This window comes from Anoplophora glabripennis, unplaced genomic scaffold (genome assembly GCF_000390285.2).
Source record: "Anoplophora glabripennis isolate ALB-LARVAE unplaced genomic scaffold, Agla_2.0 scaffold157, whole genome shotgun sequence".
Classification (NCBI taxonomy): Eukaryota; Metazoa; Arthropoda; class Insecta; order Coleoptera; family Cerambycidae; genus Anoplophora; species Anoplophora glabripennis.
This window is the reverse complement of record NW_019416263.1, coordinates 813,850-834,352: the sequence shown is the minus strand read 5'-3', so window position 1 is coordinate 834,352 and position 20,503 is coordinate 813,850. Positions and strand designations below refer to the sequence as shown.

The 20,503-nt window shown below is 34.5% G+C and overlaps 1 protein-coding gene across 1 annotated transcript in view; it reads right to left on the bottom strand.

Moving 5' to 3' along the window:
* LOC108904505 (transcription factor SOX-2) overlaps positions 1-18,659 on the bottom strand; it is a 100,689-nt gene extending 82,030 nt beyond the window's left edge. Inside the window, exon 1 of the mRNA XM_023457318.1 lies at positions 18,425-18,659. Coding sequence (XP_023313086.1) covers positions 18,425-18,653 — 229 coding nt within the window. The 5' untranslated portion in view covers positions 18,654-18,659. The remainder of the gene's footprint in view (positions 1-18,424) is intronic.
* Positions 18,660-20,503: the final 1,844 nt, after the last annotated feature.

The window sequence follows — 20,503 nt, the reverse complement described above, 5'->3', positions numbered from 1 at the left end:
GACGAACTTATAGTATCTGTTTCTTTTTGTTCTGATAAAGTCTCCGACTTTGAACACGCACTATCAAGTATTAACAATCACATAAAAACGATTGAAGAACTAAAACAAGACAATGTGCAACTAAAGGAAGAAATAAAGTCTCTGAACTCTCGTATTAATGATTTAGATCAACATACTAGACTTAATAATTTGGAAATACAAGGTGTTCCTGAAAAACGGAATGAGAATTTACTCGGCGTTATTGTTAGAGTGTCAGAATTTCTCGATCTTAACCTAGATACCAACTGTATTGACTCAATATATAGAGTTCGATCGTTTAATCCTGAAGTTCCCAAGAGTATAATAGTTAAATTCAGCTCCTCAAATATAAAAAATCTTATTTTAAATGCAGCCAAAGCAAAGAGAATTTCTAGCCCTAACCGAACACTAGCAGTTGAAGGTGTTTCCAATAATTTGTATATTAATGATCACCTAACAGCTGAGAATAAACTTTTATATAAAAACACTAGACTTACAGCAAAAGCCAAAGGCTATAAGTATATCTGGCTGAAAAACTGCAGTATTTTCGTTAGAAAGAACGACTCATCAAAAATAACGCTGATTAAAAATTCAGACCAGCTTGGTAATTTGTAAGTTCAATTATTGTATTCACTATTATTATTTCTTATCTTTGTATGCTTTACGGATCATCAGATCATCTATCTGTGGCTTATCAAAACGTTCGTGGGCTAAGATCAAAAACAGCTCAATTTAAATTGAATACAGTGAACAGTAATGCCGACCTGATTTTTCTGACGGAGTCGTGGTTGAACAATAGTGTGTCCGATAGTGAAATTTTTACTAATAGTCACTCTGTATTTCGGCGCGATCGCGATAGTTCTGATAGTGGTAAACGTGATGGAGGTGGGGTGCTAGTGGCAGTACGATCCGACATACAGGCACTGAGAAGATTTGATTGGCAAAGCGAAGCGGAGGATATTTGGGTATCACTTGTAGTCGACAAGAGAGTTAAAATACATTTATGCTGCGTTTATTTACCTCCAGCTGACATCTATGCCGCTGCTTGCTTTAGTAATAATCTTTATAAACTGTTCACTTCTCTACCTGATGACATTTTTCTCATATGCGGTGATTTCAATTTACCTAGTGTCAATTGGGTCTCTGTAAATAATTGTTTACACTTCACTCCTTTAAATGTTGATCAAAGATCTTCTACATTAATAGACACATTTTCCTATTGTGGGTTAAAACAATTTAATTCAGTATTAAACATTAACAATAGATTATTAGATTTAATTTTATCTAATTGTGATAACATATATAGTTTACAATATTGCAACAGTTCATTTGTTGATGAGGNGTTTTAATTATCATTAGCAAAGGATCTTAATTTATGCCTTTGGTTAGCGGTTGTTTTGTATTTATATTTGGGTGGTAAGAGCAACGATCATGGGTTTCTCTGCCATGCTCTTTCCCCACGGGAGCTCTAGGTGAGCCTGGCACTCTCCTTTCATGCTTAATGGTTGTTAATGTTTTTGTTGCTCTTTCTATTTGTCACATGTTTAATTTGAATTGTATGTAAATAAAGGTTAGGTGTAGTTAGGCTACAAAGTTAGTAGCCAGCGCCTTCCGGTCAACTAAAAATGGATACACACAACGTAGGTAGTCCTTACGACGATCACATGTTTTTGGCCACAACTACGATATATTGTTTTTTGTCGAACCAAGGGTTGTTATACTACAATGCACCTAAACCAAAGTTTTTTCTCGTGTTTGTTCGAGAGCGTGACAATCCTTGAATACTGAAAAAGATGGATATTCAAAAAGTCGCCAGGGGATTTTCCTGGAAAATTGAAAGATATCCAATATAGTGTTTAATTATTTTTAACAATGAAAGATTTGAATGAATTATTTTATGTTTTTGCCTTCTACTTGTATTTCCTGAACCAATTACGATATTCCAGTTAGCAAACCATGGTACACTGTGAATTTGTTTTGAAGTGATTTATTGGGAAACCACTTTAGGGACTTTTTTAAATCTGACTTAAAAAATGCCTATATCTCAAATTTCATCAATTTATTATGAATTATTTTTGGAACCCACCATTCGAATGATTTTGTTGCGTCATCTAAACGTGATCTACCAAGTACTATGACCAGACAGCAATCCATGGCCTGTTGACATATTTTTTGCAAGCGATATTTTGAAAAATTAGTTTAAGGATTCTTTTACTAAAAATCGCTACGTAGCTTAATCAGCATCACTTAAAGCTCCTACTAACCGCACAAAAAAAAATTACATCATAATCTGTAGTTAACCGTATTTTCTATGTTGTGGTAAGCAATGCTTCAAATACATTCTTTTTTAATGTATTTGCCAAATAAATAATTTTTCCCGAGTATCAGCATTTAAATTATTTATTAAATTTTTTTGAGACCACTTGTCTTCCGTGCAATTTGTTGAACGTTAGTTTGGTTTTCTCGTCACATAATATAGATGCTCTAACAGAGTTATGAACTGACAAACTCATTAATAACGTAGAAGGGGTGAGAGTTTAAGTGAAAACATAAAGACCGTGTGCCTGGCGTTCTAAATAGGGATAAAACAAACAAATCATGTGGCGCCCTTGACCAAACAAATATTTTAAAACGACCTCGCACTTATTTGACCGGTAAACACAAAAAAACTGCTTCTATACATAGGGCACCTTGTTCAATTAGGAAGTAAATGATAATTTTGACATTACTTTTCAGGGAGGGTAGCGTAGGTAAATTTGTTGCTTGTTAATATTTGAATAGCTTAAGATCTCCTAAATGAATTTAATAATAGTTAAAAAAAAAGTAAAATGAATCTTAGATCTTCTCTTAAGTTACTTCGCAAACAAAATAAAATACCCGGAATCATTTCTAGACCACCATATGTATCTCAGAAATAGTCAAATTCGTTTAAGGTGTTCTGAAGGTCATATTTGTTTCAGAAAATGTCAATCAGAATACTCGATTTCAAGAAACCTTGATTATACAGGGTGTAAACGACTGCGTAAAAATTAAGGTGATCCGTTGCAGTTTAAGAGGGTTTTTTAAAATAAACAAAAAAATTCCTTTCCGCTTTCCTGCGAATTTATAGCCTGTCGAATAAGGAGATAAACATTTATTTTCATTTCACATTTAAATATCAAGGAAGTTTAACAAGTTCAGATAAAAAAATTATTTACTGGAAATATCCTAAGTTTTTGGCATAAATCTTGTTTACAGAGAAGCTAATTTTTAAGACAATCAATAATAATTAATTACATTGTGTCGTAGTATGCAGAGCAAACTAAACATTTAAACGATCTTTCAGACTTCTTGCGAGGCACCGCATACGTCGCGACTACCGCCAAGATCGTCTTAGAGACATTCACGACGATACAGAGAAGCGCTGCGTGCCTCAGGATCATAAAGAAAATCACCGACGTTTCGATATTTTTCATCAAAGCTTCTAAATTATCGGATGAGAAAATTGCCGCCGAGGATCCTCAGTTCCCTCAAACGATGATGACAGTGTGTACCACTCCTTCTCCAAGGTCGTCGATGTGAGCCAGGAGTATAGAAATTTTTCGCCCCATTTTCCAAAAAGTGAGAAAGAAAGTAGAAAATTCTAACATCCACAGGACTTTAAATTCATAATCCCTAAGAGACCTTAGGGTCAGTATTAACGGAAATTAATTTCAGACCCTCAACCCCTCAGAGACAATCGTATCCGCCGAAGACGCAGTTTTTCCTGTCTAAAAAATTCTGGGATTAAACAATTTATCCTATCTTAAATAAAATTAATAACCTGAAATACTACTGACATCTTACGAAATTTAAATAAATATTCCAGTAGTGTAGCCGGATTCATTGTATTTGTATAGATAGCTTTTATAGAACAACATAAATTATGCATACGACATAATTAATTAATAATGGGTATTTGTAGATCTTCCAGCTCTTGCAAAAGTTTTAGAACAAATTCTGTACAATTATTTATAGAGCTATTTCAGTAAAATTTAAGTCAATATGCTTTTATACCTAAAGATTAACATTTTACAACTTTACATTACATTTTTGAGGTATTTGAAAAATGTAAGTTATTGTTGTTGTAACAAAGTAATAATTTAGATTTTAACAAAAAAATATTGTACGATAACTTTCACAAGCAGTAAACTGCCATTAGAGCACTCTTATAAAAATGAACAATAAATTATTAAAGATTTAGGGGTTAGGGGTCATTTCTGACAGTAGGCTGTCGTATAAACAACACATTGAAAGAAATTATTTCATCAGCTTCAGTTTTATATTTATAGAGGCAAATTATTTTTGTAATATTAATTCAATCATTATGCTGTACAAATCATTAATAACACTCAAAAATTGGAATATAGGTTATTATTATGGCATTTCCTCATATATCGAAGGTGTAGAAAAAGTAAAGAATCCTGATTACAAATTTTGTTCAGTTCATGGTAATATATTTGTAAAATTTAACATAAATACATTAGAAAATAGACACATTATCACTATTTTGTTAAATAGAAACAAAATATTAAACTTTTACATATTTCTACATATATCTATACAGAGTGTTAGAAGTTTGACTGACATAATTTTAACAGACGACATACAGTGCTTTCGAAAAGTTACGAATAAATTCATTATTTTTGAAATTGAGAAGTTTTCGGAAAAATCCCCTGGCATGTCTATTTTATTTTTAAAATAAGCACTTTTTGACATACGACCCATATTTGTGACGTCATCGTTATTCGAGATATGACGTCATCGACAATTTTTTTAAATAGCAACCCCCAATTTTGACCATGCCATTTGAAAGAGCGTGTCATTCTACATACACATCATGAAAAATTATGGTGTTACATAACAAAAATTTTAAAAAGATAATGTTTGAAAAATCGACTAAATTAAATGTTCAATTTGTGCACCGTTGGCTGCCTGACAGTTAACCGGTCTAGTAACGTATACTTTGCTTTTTAAGTATCCCCACAAGAAATAATCTAGGGGTGTCAAATCAGGTGATCTAGCTGGCCACTCAATCGGCCCCCTTCTCCCTATCCAACGATTCGGGAACAGCTCATCTAAATAAGCACGGACAGGTGTTGCATAATGGGGAGGTGCACCATTTAGTCGATTTTTACATAATCATTATCATTTTCAGTATTGTGAAAATTAAATTTTAAAATCTTCAAACATTATTTTCTTGAAATTTTTGTTATGTAACACCATAATTTTTCATGATCTGTGTATGTAGAATGACACGCTCTTTCAAATGGCATGGTCAAAATTGGGGGTTGCTATTTAAAAAAATTGTCGATGACGTCATATCTCGAACAACGATGACGTCACAAATATGGGTCGTTTGTCAAAAAGTGCCTTTTTTAAAAACAAAATCGACGTGCCAGGGGATTTTTTTCGAAAACTTCTCAATTTAAAAAATAATGAATTTATTTGTAATTTCTCGAAAGCACTGTAGAATACATTAAAATAAACAAACAAACTTTATATGACATGGGTCCTAAACTCAACAATTTCCGAGAAAAAAATTATCAAAATCTCCAACTTGATGTACAAAAGTTTGATCAATTAAGGAATATTAACATAACTGAGTGCATAGAATACCATAAAATTCTTTATGCTTAATTTTAAAAAATAATTAGCGTTGTAATAAATTTAAAATTCGATAAAATTCATATCGAGCAATGTGACAAGGGTGCCGCGGATAACACGAGATACTAAGTTGTCCAGTAATACACAATTCAGTTGGTATCTGGAATTGGAACGTGTGTGAGTGTTTTTTGTGTACTACTATTTTCTTTTCTTGAGGTGTTTTCCAGCGAGTGCGCGAAAATTGGATTCGAAGGCGTCGTGCGTGCATTGAAAATGGTGGTGGACATTTTCAGTATATGTTGTAGTTTGTTTTGTACTTGTGCGTTTAAAAATTACTGAATTTTGCTTTTTGGTGAGTACCTAAATTATTTTTACTATGTATGACTATTTGGATGACGTGAATCTTTGGGTATTTTAATTACATATTTTACAAATTCTTAATTTGATCAAAAGTTAAGTTCCTTTTTTAAAAGATTCATAATTACTAAAATTCGAGCTAAAATTTAAGCACAACACTATCTTCGTACTACAAAATCGATACATTTTATTTTATTTATTTAAGAACTGGAAAATGATTGTCTTGAAATTTACTAAATGTTTCACAATAATAGTTGTTTACATTTTTCCGTAGGACGTCTGCCGCGTGCACACGTGGTATCAGATGTGTAGCGTTAGGTTAAGCGCTGTTGTCACGTTGTGATGAAACTCCCCAATATTAATACTCGCTGTATTTTGAAAACTGTTAATCTTACGCCCCTGTAATATACAAAATTTTTGTTCATTTATGATTACTCTATCTCTGAAGTAATGGTAGTAATGGCAGCCAAACTTCTTACACCCTGTATATTTAATATTCACTCTAGAAATACCCGACCAAGACAAATTTTTTTACTTGTTAGCAAACATCCCATTCTCCACTTAATTAACCTTTTTATTTCTACTAGTAAAACAAATATATTTTCCTCTATTGTTAACAAATAAATCCTTAACACTTTCCAATCTTTGATTTTTTTGACATCGGACATTTCAAACAACAGAATAGAATTAGGCTGCGAATATTGCTGATAAAAAATCCCCCTTCGCCTCTAAAAAATTCAAGAGGATCCGTTACACGGCTTTTCGAACAATTTCTTTCATTCCAGATTTACATGTCGATAGCAGGCCGATCGACATGTGATAAAGTCGGGGGATAAAAACCGACCAACCGTTGTGTTAAAAACCTAGCCGCATAGCAGCTATTGTGGCCCAGAGTAAGATAAAGCAATCAGGGACAATCTCTTAGAAATGATGTAACTTGAAGTATCTATTCTGCTAACAATGCGGCCGAACAAAGCCAACTAAAGAGACATCGCTTAGGCCTTTGTCTCATTCAAACTGTTTGTTTCGTATAAAAGGACAGTTTGAACTGCAAATCTATAGGAAAATATAACTGCTTCGGCTGTCATTTTCTGTTAATATCCTTTCGAAGCGTGCCTGGATCTCGAATTCGTCTTTTGTTAATGGAACAATCGAAGTGGGTCTTCGATAGTGGACACAAACATCTCGCCGGATCGGTGACAAAGATTTAGATATTCTTTTGTTGTTTTACCAGGTGGTGTCTAGTAATGCGCCATATCAGCTCGCAGGCCATGCACCTAGGTGACACGGCCTGTTTAAAATTCAGCACTAAAAGGATTGTTAATGGTCTTCTTCGAAACATTGTAAAATTAGGTTGTATTTTTTTCTTACTGTATACTCATCGTAAAAGTTTAAATACTTTGACACAGTCTCCTACAGTCAGTCAACATATACCAGACCCAATCGCAAATAGTCAATGGGGCTGTAGAGTAGAACAGTATCAGCCATTACTGTGCATGCATACTGTGAGTTGTCGATGTGCATTATTACAAAAGAAATGGATAGTTTATGGGGTTCGGAAAGCCTTAATAAAATTATATTCACAAATTATTTGCTTGATTAGTTAACCGAGTCTTAATAGAATTGAAATTGTTGTAGTGATAGTTATTTTATAATCGCTATTGCCTTGGAACTGTATAATTCATATTAATTTATTCGTGTTGTCCGTAAATTTGGCATAATTTTGTAAATTGGTAGGCCCGTCATCTACCTCATGTTTAACGATGGCTGATTTCTCAGGTTGGTTGAGCCTTAAGACTTTGTCATATTCCGAAATTGTTGAAATAACCAACCTCTTTGTCATATCTATCTCACACACACAAGGTATGCTGTCTGTATACCCCAGAAATGAACAGATGATCAAGTAGATTTTTTTTGGAATCAACTTTTGAACATTTCGTAAAGTGATGAACTTTGTACCTACTGCCATTGTCTGTAATGCCTTGGCAATGCAGTTTGTTACTTTATTTTTGTGGATATCTAGGGTTGATGATTCCTTTGATATTCCGTTCTTTATTGCCATCCAGGGAGATGTTACAGTTCAGAGTCTAAATATTCCGGGTCCGATATTGCCCTAGCTCTCTGTTGATTACTGTTTTGATTATAGTTGTTTTTTGTGTCGATTTCGAGTTCCCTTGTAGGTATCTTTATAGATAAAGAGACCTAGATGAGCACCAGAGATACTATGTAGCAGGCGGTTTCAGTCACCGTGAAGCTTTTGTAGAATAACTATTGAAGATGCACACAGTCAAAGACGGCAAAACGTTTGGAACCATTGGATGCGACCAATTACGCAGCCATTACGGAACATCTTAGAGGACCACCATTGCCTCGTTACATTCGTAGCACAAAAAATACAAGAGACCACAGGGAGGGAAAAACTGAATAAAATCCAGAGACTGGCCTGTTTGGGTATAACGAGGGCGACACCCCGACAGCTGCACTAGAAGTCATGCTAAATCTACCACCACTTCTTATACTGGCCGAAGAGACAAGTTAACAGCATACCGACTCAGGAACAATAACGACTGGAGAGGTAGTACCTATTCCAGGATTATGGACAAATCTATGTCGGAACCAATTATGAAGATAGTATCCGACAAGATAGTTCCAAGGTTTCACTTCCACAGGGTTTACGGATGGTTTCAAAATAGCTGGAGGGACTGGTGAAGGAATATATGGATTCAGACCCAGACGGACAACAAGCCATTATTTGGGGAGGTTTCCTACTACATTTCAAGAAGAAATTTTCGCGATACATACAGTTAGACGGAAACGAGAAAGCGGATAAACTTGCTGGGAAGTGATCTAAGTTCATTCATTCGGAGTTCTTCTGTGGCACATTTCTCGGTGTGGTCAGAGGGGCTCTGGGCAAATAGATTGAGTTAGAATACAGAAAATACTTGGCTTCAAGGCCAATTCAAAGCCATGTGAACTTGTGGACTGTTATTTAAAGGAAAAAACAAATGATTTGCTAAGCTTAAATAAAATTTGGCCCATGAAAGTGCTCAGACTTATAACGAGACACTATCATTTTAGGAAACATCTAGGTATGCAGGCTATGGCTTGTAGACAGTCCGGTCTGCCGAGGATGTGATTCGGACGATGAAATTTCTCTGCATATCCTGGGCGAGTGCTCTGGATTTGCACGTAGTAGAATGACACTCCTGGAAAAACCCTTTGTGGAACCCAAAGTGCTGAGAGAAGTATCGGCAAGGAAACTGTTGGTTTTTCTAAAAAGAAAAAACTGCTTGCTGACTAGGACTGAACAGTTGGGATGCACGATAAGCCTGATAAGGCCGGGGTGCTATGGAACTTGAATAGTATCAGCCACAGGTAGTGGAAAAAGAAGAAGAACCAATAAGGACATAAATCAATACCAAGGCGGTCTTAAGGGTTCTGAGAGCGGGTCTGATCCTACAGAGCCTAGACCTAGAACGACAAGAGCAGGTCAAAGATTCTTGGCTAAGGCTAAGTAATGAAAGTCTGTAACTGGGAGCCATTAGGTACATAGATCGTAGCATGATTTTTCAGATTATTCTGATCTGATGTGTTTTCATAACATATTTACATAAAAATTGTAAGTTTTGCGACTACGAACCCTTCCAATTTCTGATGCAAATTCTGGAGAGAAACGTATTTTTGTAACATTCACTCTAGATTTTAGATGCCCTATAAAAATAAATATAAAAGATCACGATCAGATGACCCAAATGATTACTTTAGTTTGAATAATATGTCCGACAATTTAGGTTGCTCTTTCTTATTTTTCATTCCAAACCTAGAGGAAAATATAAGTTAAATTAAATTTCAGAAAATACAGCAGAGTCTACAATCGAAAGGTGCTTTAAAATATCATTTAAAGTAAATAAAAATTTTTTGAAGGGGAATTAGTTTAAACTCAAAGGTATTTCGTTAAAAATCCCCCTCCCCCACTCTAGAAACCATGTTTGACATGTTTCAACAATTTTTCAGAAAATGATTATTTTCAAAGTTATTTAAATTATACATGGCGGCTACTTTTGGTTGGGACATTCCGTATAAATCAAAACTAACATTTTTTATTTTACGTTGACGCCAATTTTGTTTTGATTCAACTTTTCCCTTCATCCCGTCTACCTACTTTATAATTTCGTTAGAGCCAAATGCTTATTTAAATTAATATAGATAGCGGTGAGAAACTGGTTGTTATTTTTAGCTGTCCCATAATGAGGCCTTTAAAAAAAATAAAAAACACTTCAGTGGGCAGGGCGAGAAGACATGAGGTGCATACGAAAACACTTGAATGACTATATAGCCGTGAAACGGCAGCTGTAGACTGTCACTTGTCGATCAGTGTAGCCTTCGTAGATGATCTGAATATGGACATGAATAATGCATGGGCCTCCCCACTACATAAACAATGTGTTATGATATGCCTTTATATTGCCATTTAGGGTGGAAAATCTATTTAAAACGTGACGTTTACAGGATACATATGTGAGGAGCGCATTCATATGCAAAGCTCGGTTTTTATAAACCCTTAAAATTCATATTGTATTTATTAGGATAATACGCAGCAAGTTCATTTCAATGGACTTTTCATTTTGGGTGTGCGCGGGGATGGATCGCCTTTGTGTTATTTCTTCCTAACTAAATATTTGTACTCGGACCATCCTTCTTTATTACCAATTCTTTTCGACGTATTGCGCTTTAATTTATACGTACAATGGCAGAAACGATACAGTTCAAACAGCCATTATGAAAGTTCAACAATAGGTGCTGTCAATTAATACGTAAATAAAAGTAATGGTGCTACATTGTGCTCTTTATTGCCTTTCCAATAAAATGAGACATATACTAATCAATTATAAGCGTTAAGACTAGTAAGTTCATTTGGTGGAAAGTATACAAGTGAAAAATGTAGGGTGTTGGTTTTGAAGAGAATTCCATGACGTCGCAACCTTTGAAATGGCGATACCAGCATACCTACGTTCCTACAAAATTTTAGTTTTTTTATTTTGAAGGTACAAAGCTAATTCAAATAAATTAAAAATATATACAGCGTGTCCCGCTGTAATGTCCGGAAGAGGGAAAAGTTTTTTATTTGTGAGTTTACGACAAAAAGTCACTCTTTGTAAAAACGCCTGCTTGGTCCAAAACGGTCAAAACTGTTAAAATATTTGTCATTTTTTATACAGGGTGTTCAGTATTTAGAAAAATATTGTTAGTCGCCAAGAGTAAAGTACCGTTATTTTTGATAATATCGAAAAATATTATCAGGGATGTCATTTAGGATCCACAGAGGATTAAAATTTTTTAATTTTTATTTTAACAGTGAGGACAGCTAATTTGTATGTACCACTTTATTTGATATTTGCAAAATTTATGCAATAATCAATTTCTTTAATTTTGTTTTTATTAAGTCAATTTATTGCTAATAATATGAAAATTTACATAAACAAGGAATAATGTAATGTTTTACAAAAATAAATTTTACTCAAATTTATTGCCTCCAATTTTTGCACAAATTACAGCTCTTCTAATAAATTCTCTATAGACATTTCGTACTTCGTATAGAAGAATATTAGCAATTGTTTCTCTTATTCTGTTTTTTAAAGTGTCCACATTATTACCAAGCGGTTCAGCATAAACTTTTTGTTTTAGATTGCCCCAAATAAAAGTCCATTATTTTCAGATCAGGACTTCTAGGAGGCCATCGAACAGGACCTAATCGTCCTATCCATCGATCTTTAAAATGTTGGTCCAACCATTCTCTAACCATATCTAACTGTAGAATGAGGTCTTGTTGAAAACCCTCTCTCGGTGTGCTAATGGTATATCGTTTAGGTAGTTTAAGAAAAACGTACTTAGTAACTGCAAATAAGAATGCTTGTTCAAGTTTCCCTCTATAAAATAGGGTCCAACTAAATAAGAAAAGGTACACCAAACGTTAACTTTTTTTTAATACTGTCGTCTACAATTAATCCGAAAATTAGGATTTTCCGAAGCCCAGTATCTACAATTTTGAAAGCTAACTATTCCATTTGTGGAGTCGACAAATAAGATCCACTTCTTATCTGTGGAAGGGCGAAATGGGCGGTGACTATTAGACGCCTTCATTATAGCCATCTTTCTCTACCGCCTGGATTTCTATGACTTGCTTTATCCCTCTCACGTAACGGCCGATGAACCATGGGGACTTTCCGACCCTGTATGTATGTCTCAAAAGTCATGCAAATTTCAGGACTGGCAATTTTTAGAAAAATTGCTCGGACAGGTCAATTTTGTTTTTTTGGGGCATGTACTTCGGTGAAATTCAATAAAAAATTATAGGGTTGCTTTTTAAATGGTAACCTTTTTTTTATTGGACAATAAGAAAACTTGTTTTTTTTTTATTAATTTGGTGTGCTACACCAACCCCCCTAGGTCGGGAAATTTTGGGGGAAAAATCGAAAAAACGTACCCTTATTTATCTTTTTTTCAACGGGATACTTGAGTCTAGACGCCTGAACACAATTAATTTTTATTGAAGTGTCAAAAGTAGAGATCGACCGATTAATCGGCTTCGGCATCGGCTTCGGCCACTTTCGGCCATTATTTAAACCTTCGGCTAAGAATCGGCTTCGGCCAAAATTATGCCGAACTTTTCGCCGAAGCCGAAGGTACCGTTCGGGACACCGCTGGACAAATCTAATCAAATTAGGGTTAAATTAGCCCCTTAAAACTACAAATAACACTGCCAAATTACAACAAAATTGGGTAAAGGGTGTTTACAATATTTACGAAATAGCATTTTTTTTTATAAAAGATTAACACCCTGTATCTTGAAAACGAGGCATCTGCGGACCAATGTTTATATGAACTTTTTGTCTTAAAATCAATCGTCTGTTGAACTTATTGTACATACTTAATTAACACCCTATATTATATTTCCAAAACATTATGCATTTATTTTTGAACTACTTTTGTTATCTTATCTTCGGCCGAAGCTGACCCATAAACCGAAGTTCGACTTCGGCTTCGACCAAAAAAGTCACATTCGGTCGGTCTCTAGTCAAAAGTCAATGTCAAAAGTAAAGCGTTACCATAGATCTAATAAACTACTAGATTCGCCCAACTGTCATTTTGCCAATGTAAACTGCAGTCGCCCAGACGTGTGCGAGAGAGATAAAGCTAGTGCGGGCTAATGCTTCGTTCACAGTTGAATACCGCGGTAGACGTAATTCAACCAATCAGCTAGCTGTACTCGATTCCTTACCCCTTTTTTCTGTTGAGCCGTATTCCCGTAAGAAGTTAAAATGATTTAACTACTATGTGTGGCGGAAAGTATGGTCAAGTTAAAACTTTTGAATAAACCTCTACAAGTAACAAAATTACAAAAATACATATATTTATTGATAATTTTGTCCATATCTTTGTATTAACTTAAACTGAATTAAATTCGATTTGTGTTCTTTTTAACAATACGTATTTGTACGAGTAATTTTAATTAGTAATTATTAATCAATAAGAACATAAGTAGTATATGTAAAAGGGTTTACTATCTTACTGTACTAATTCCAGTACAATACTTGTACTAATTCCAGTACAATACTTTTAGCTGTAACATTCCAAATAGTTTTTATAATACCTTCTTTATGTATTTCTCCATTTATTTTGCGAATTAATGCAAAATCGCTGTAACGATGATGAGAACTCAAAATTGTCGATACTGGGCCGTCGTAAATGTGTGGGCAGGGCAGGGCAGGAAGCGGGCTATTCATTTGGAAGGTTTTTGATGCACTAAATCTGAGGTCGATCACACAATTGCTTCATTATTTCAGATTTTCTGAATATCCTAACCCAACAGAGCGAAAATGCAGTTTCGCGCTATATTTGAGGTTATGTTACATAACGAGGTAATTTTCCCTACAAAACTCGTTATGGCATCTAAAAATACTACTATTCCCCTTCAAAATCGTTTGAAATTTTGAATCGTTAGAATATCTTCTTTCCCCTTCGAGAAATCGCTGTTCAAATTGATTAGTTTGGCATACTGGACGAAATTGACTAGCATGAGGTGAAAACTAAAAAAGAGAGAAGAATCGAATTACAAACAGCTAAATTCTCACTGGTTTGCAGGTTTTTGGGGTCGCTGTTTACGAATGTGACGTCGGAAAGGTCAAAATGTCGTACCTAATATGGCTGACAGAATAAAATGTTGGAATTTAGAAATAATAAAATATGTTCAAAACTACATAAAGCTAGAAGAAAATATGAATAAAAATCTTATCATTTGAGGCTAGAATTTTATAGACAANTACGAATGTGACGTCGGAAAGGTCAAAATGTCGTACCTAATATGGCTGACAGAATAAGATGTTGGAATTTAGAAATAATAAAATATGTTCAAAACTACATAAAGCTAGAAGAAAATATGAATAAAAATCTTATCATTTGAGGCTAGAATTTTATAGACAAGAAATAGCACTTTTAGTAAAATAATGATAGAACAAATAAATCTATCCAAGACGTGACGAAGCGTAACGCTAAACTAGAGTAAGTTCCTTTAATTTCTTGCATTGAAAGATTACAGAGAATATGTAATAATCAGAAAATATACTTTTTTTGTTTTGTCTAGCAAATTTGTAAGGATACTCAACAATTTTTATTAATGCATGTGTTAATTGTTTCCTAAAAGCATTCTGCGGGCTGGGATTATGTTTATAGTACGCGATTTTCTGTAAGTTCAACAGGTATGCGAAAATCAGCAAACGTAAGATAAACTTACCAGGTAAAAATAGGCTTCTTTTTCCTTATTTTGAATTATCAGTTGTCTTATACCCCGAAGAAAACTTATATAATTGGTACAGTGAAGAGATATTGTTTCTAACTCACTTAGATTTTCTAAAATACCGAACAAAAAATTGCGCATATAAACCCCCCTTAGTGTAATGTTTTCGATAATTTTTTTTTCAAATTATGACCGCTGTAACACTTATTTTTCAGCCCGCAGGCCGAAGGGAACTATTAATCACACATTTCTGCTATAAACAATTCTGAGATTGCTGAAGTCGTTGAATCCAAATGAAATTCAAGATGGCGCATCCAATATGGTGACTTGATTCTATAACGCCCCAACCCTGGGGGTCGAGTCTCCATGTGGAACAAATTCGAAGACATTCTNCTGACAGAATAAGATGTTGGAATTTAGAAATAATAAAATATGTTCAAAACTACATAAAGCTAGAAGAAAATATGAATAAAAATCTTATCATTTGAGGCTAGAATTTTATAGACAAGAAATAGCACTTTTAGTAAAATAATGATAGAACAAATAAATCTATCCAAGACGTGACGAAGCGTAACGCTAAACTAGAGTAAGTTCCTTTAATTTCTTGCATTGAAAGATTACAGAGAATATGTAATAATCAGAAAATATACTTTTTTTGTTTTGTCTAGCAAATTTGTAAGGATACTCAACAATTTTTATTAATGCATGTGTTAATTGTTTCCTAAAAGCATTCTGCGGGCTGGGATTATGTTTATAGTACGCGATTTTCTGTAAGTTCAACAGGTATGCGAAAATCAGCAAACGTAAGATAAACTTACCAGGTAAAAATAGGCTTCTTTTTCCTTATTTTGAATTATCAGTTGTCTTATACCCCGAAGAAAACTTATATAATTGGTACAGTGAAGAGATATTGTTTCTAACTCACTTAGATTTTCTAAAATACCGAACAAAAAATTGCGCATATAAACCCCCCTTAGTGTAATGTTTTCGATAATTTTTTTTTCAAATTATGACCGCTGTAACACTTATTTTTCAGCCCGCAGGCCGAAGGGAACTATTAATCACACATTTCTGCTATAAACAATTCTGAGATTGCTGAAGTCGTTGAATCCAAATGAAATTCAAGATGGCGCATCCAATATGGTGACTTGATTCTATAACGCCCCAACCCTGGGGGTCGAGTCTCCATGTGGAACAAATTCGAAGACATTCTAACTCCATTGTACAATGATTAGTTTAATTACCCATTTTTACAATAAGTTATAGCCCGAGGAGTACTGAATACGGTATGACACTAGCTTAAAAGGTCACCACTAACGAAAGAATACCGTTTTAACCGAGACATAACTTTATTCGGCTTCTTCACTGAGCTCGTAAACTTTGGAATAAATTCGATAAATCGTTATTGAAGGGTTTTGACAGGAAATCCTCGGACACGTTAACTTTAGTTTATAAAATGTCACTTTCTTCAGCCATCGACTTTTTTTTGTTTTGTTTGTTTATGAGCTATGACGTCATCGGCAATTTTTTTAAATGGCAACCCATATTTTTTTCCACGGATTTCGATAGAGCACATTTTTCTGAGTACGAATATGTCAAAAACGTATGACCTTCAAGATGGAAGTTTTCGAGATATTCGGTTCCAAAGTTTCAAGAATGCATTATACAAGCGATGACAAAATACTAATCATTTATCAATGAAGCGCTGGAAAAATTACAGTTTTGATAGCTGTCAGAATTTTGAAGTTTGTCCTCGCAAGTTTGTGTTTTATTTTAAGTTAATTAATCATTACTCTATCAGAATTCATTTTATTTGAAAATGGTCCGTCGTTTGAGTGAAAGGGAAAGAATCGAAATTTTGATAATGATCAGTTACGGGGACAGAGCTCGCACACAAATAGAAGTTTGTCGTTTATTTAACAACAAATATCCAAACAGAGAACCAATTACACAGTCCACGGTTAGTAAAATAGAGCAAAAGCTCTCAGAAATGGGTCATGACAGAGATCGCCCTAGAACGGGTCGTCCACCAGTACAAGAAGATGTTAAATTGAATGTTCTACTAGAGCTTCAAGAAAATCCCCATTTACCCACCTGCCAACTGGCGGCAAACAACGGAATAGTTCAAAGCTCCGTCTTAAAATATTTGAAATTAAAGTGGTTTTGGTCCAACAATTAAACGAAGATGATCCTGACCGTAGGTTACAGTTTTGTGAAACCATGTTGCAACGCCTGATTGATGACGGCGGATTCTTACGCAATATTGTTTTTTTCTGATGAGGCTACCTTTTATTTCGACGGCACAGTAAGCCTACATAACTGTAGATATTGGTCTCCTGAAAATCCACACTGGAAAATGGAAACTCGTAGTCAGTTTCCAAAAAAAGTTAACGTTTGGGCTGGCCTTGTCGGTAACCGCATTTTGGGTCCATTTTTCATTGAAGGCGCATTAACAGGCGAAAAATATTTTGAATTTTTAAGAGACGATTTAGTCCCTGCACTTGCGGTGCTTTACCCAAATGACGTAGATCGCGATCTGCCCAATAACACGATATGGTACCAACAAGACGGTGCACCTCCTCATTTTGCAGTGATCGTTCGCGACTATTTAAACCAAATATTTGCTAACCGTTGGATTGGTCGAAGAGGAACTATCGAATGGCCCCCTAGATCTCCGGATCTCACTCCCCTAGACTACTTTTTATGGGGCTATTTAAAGAGCAAAGTCTACTTCAATAGACCAAATACCATTGAAGAATTAAAGGACAGAATTCGCAATGAAATTCGAACCATTCAACCAGATATTCTTCATAAGGTTCTGCAGGAGTTTCAGTGGCGAATGGGATATTGCCAAGAAGTGAATGGAGGTCCGCTGAATTTTCTTGTTTACTTTAATTATTTATCACTTGTACAGAAACCTTTTTTCATTTGTTAAAATTGTTATTGATTATTGTTTAAAAAAATTAAACAAATTGCTCCTAAAATCTCTTAAAATGTTCGATAAGCTATTAAAAAACTTGACCCACTCGATACCTTGTATATTTGACATCCTTGGAACTTTGGAACCTAATAGACAGTTTAAGTTATGTATCGGACATAACATATACGTAGAATTTGACCATTGCGCATGCTCAAATTAGTATCATGATCATCTACAATCAAATTAAACTGTCTATTATCTCGAAAACTTCCATCTTGAAGGTCATACGTTTTTGACATATTCGTACTCAGAAAAATGTGATCTATCGAAATCCGTGGAAAAAAATATGGGTTGCCATTTAAAAAAATTGCCGATGACGTCATAGCTCAAAAACAAACAAAACGAAAAAAAAGTCGATGGCTGAAAAAAGTGACATTTTATAAACTAAAGTTGACGTGTCCGAGGATTTCCTGTCAAAACCCTTCAATAACGATTTATCGAATTTATTCCAAACTTTACGAGCTCAGTGTATATTAAATAAGTCAACGAACCGTTACTTTGTGCAAAATTTGCGTTACTCACCATACCCCATTACCGCGTAACTTAATTACGGTAAATGTGCAAATGGAACAGTACTAAGAAGCGTCCAATTATTTACATAAGCCATTCCAACACTTATCGCACTAATAGAATGTTAGTAAACCACTTACCCAGTCTTTTAGATATCTCAGAATTGTGCATCTTGGGGTTCTCTTGAGCAATTTTCCGCCTCTGCAACCGGGACCACACCATGAAGGCGTTCATGGGCCGCTTGATGTGGTCCTCCTGCTTCTTGACCGACTGCGGTGTTTGCAGACCTTGCGGGACCCCCAAGGCGGCTCCCCCGAGGGAGGCCATCCTTGAGAGCCCCTCCGCGGCACTGAAACCACCGTCGCACATCTGGCCAACGGACCTACAAGAAATTTTGAGTATGAGTAACGTTTTGACAACGGAAGTAGTTAAAATTAGACGTATAAGAGTACAAGAACGGCGGTGACAGCATTTGTAACATTAAGGCTATGTTTTGCATTAGCTATGTCCTGTCTAAATGCTATGTTTTCGAAAAAATTAATATGAAAATTAACCATAAATGTAAGCCGATCCTGTGCATCTTGTTCACGTGCGTTGTGTATTGCAGTATTACTTAATCTAACAATAGAACAGGGCAAAAGGCAATTTGATGATTACGAGATACCGGGAATGTCCACCTAATATATGAAGGCCGCAAGGTGTTTGAAATTAAATATAAGATCAACCAGTGCCAGTGGTGAAAGAAGGTTGTCAAATTTTACGGGTTTTTAAAAAATATGCATGTTTTAATATTCCAATTTAAATAAATTCAAAAGTGTTCTCATAATAATAATCATCTAAAGAAACTAAAAATTAATGTTTAAATATTATTAATTGAAAAAATATTAGCTTTACATCCAAAATAACATTGAAAAGCTGATAAAGTGTAACAAGAATAAATTTTAATTTAAAATTTTGAAAAGTATGACAAAAAATCAAACTCATAGTGACTGAAACAATAGGAATTTTCTCAATAATAATGATAATAATAATAATAATAGTAATAATACATTTATTTGCAGAAAAAAAACAGTTAACAAAAAATTAGATTTATATTAATTCACAATTTGCAAAAAAGACTGAAAAACAACATGGTAAGAAGAGTTACCTACTTAACAAGTTTCAGCCTTACATACTTCAGAACAAAACTAATTCTATAGAGAAACAACAAAAAAAAGAAAAGTTAAACAAATACAATCTTAGTATTAAGTATTCCACAGCATGAGAGAATAAGGAAAATATTATTATGTTAGAGTATAGGAGAATTTAAAACAACTTTTTTAACTTTAAATTTAAATTGAGAAATTGGCAATGATTATTTAATATCAGCAGTCAAACTTTTATAAAGGTAATATATTGGATGAATACGGTCCTCAAATTTCGAAATTCTGACTTCAGGAGCATATTGGCCTTCAAAGGTACATGATGTATGACAGTAATAAATTAATTTTCATAAATGATAAAACCATAGGCAAAATAAATTACATTGATAATAAAAAATCACCCACATATTAACAAATTTTGACCCAGGACTTTTATTACTGATCATTTGGTACTACCTTAAGTTGCCCAATTCTGCCATTACAGTACGTACAGTTCGCCATGAAACAACCTGAATAAGTAACTTTAAATACTATTATTTTGAGTCGCCCTGTATGTATGGACCCGCCTTGTGTTCGTCTATTTGAGTGTTATTAGATATTTTAAAACATTTCGAAGGATTCTGATGATTTCAATGTTATTATTACTTATTTAAAGTGGTACTTAAGCAATTATACAGGGTATTTCTGAAACAAGTGCGTTCCTTGAAAAGGGTGATAGAGGGCACGAAAATGAGCAACTTTTATTAAGCAACTGATGGTATAAATACTTCTGTTTTCAAGAAAATTAATTAAGAAAATTAACCGTAAATGTAAGCCGACCCCGTGCATCTTGTGCATGTGCGTTGTGTGTCCCAGTATTACTTAACTTAACAGTAGAACAGTGCAAAAGGCAGATTGAAGATTCGATATCAAAAGTACAGCTGGCTGCTGTACAAGGGACGGCTTTAAATTTGTTTAAACCTTCATGTGGACTTTTTTTTCAATATGAAACGAAGTGTTTTGACCATCAGTTGTTTAATAAAACTCATACCCTCTATCGCCCTTTTCAAAGAACGCACTTAGTTCAGAAATACCCTG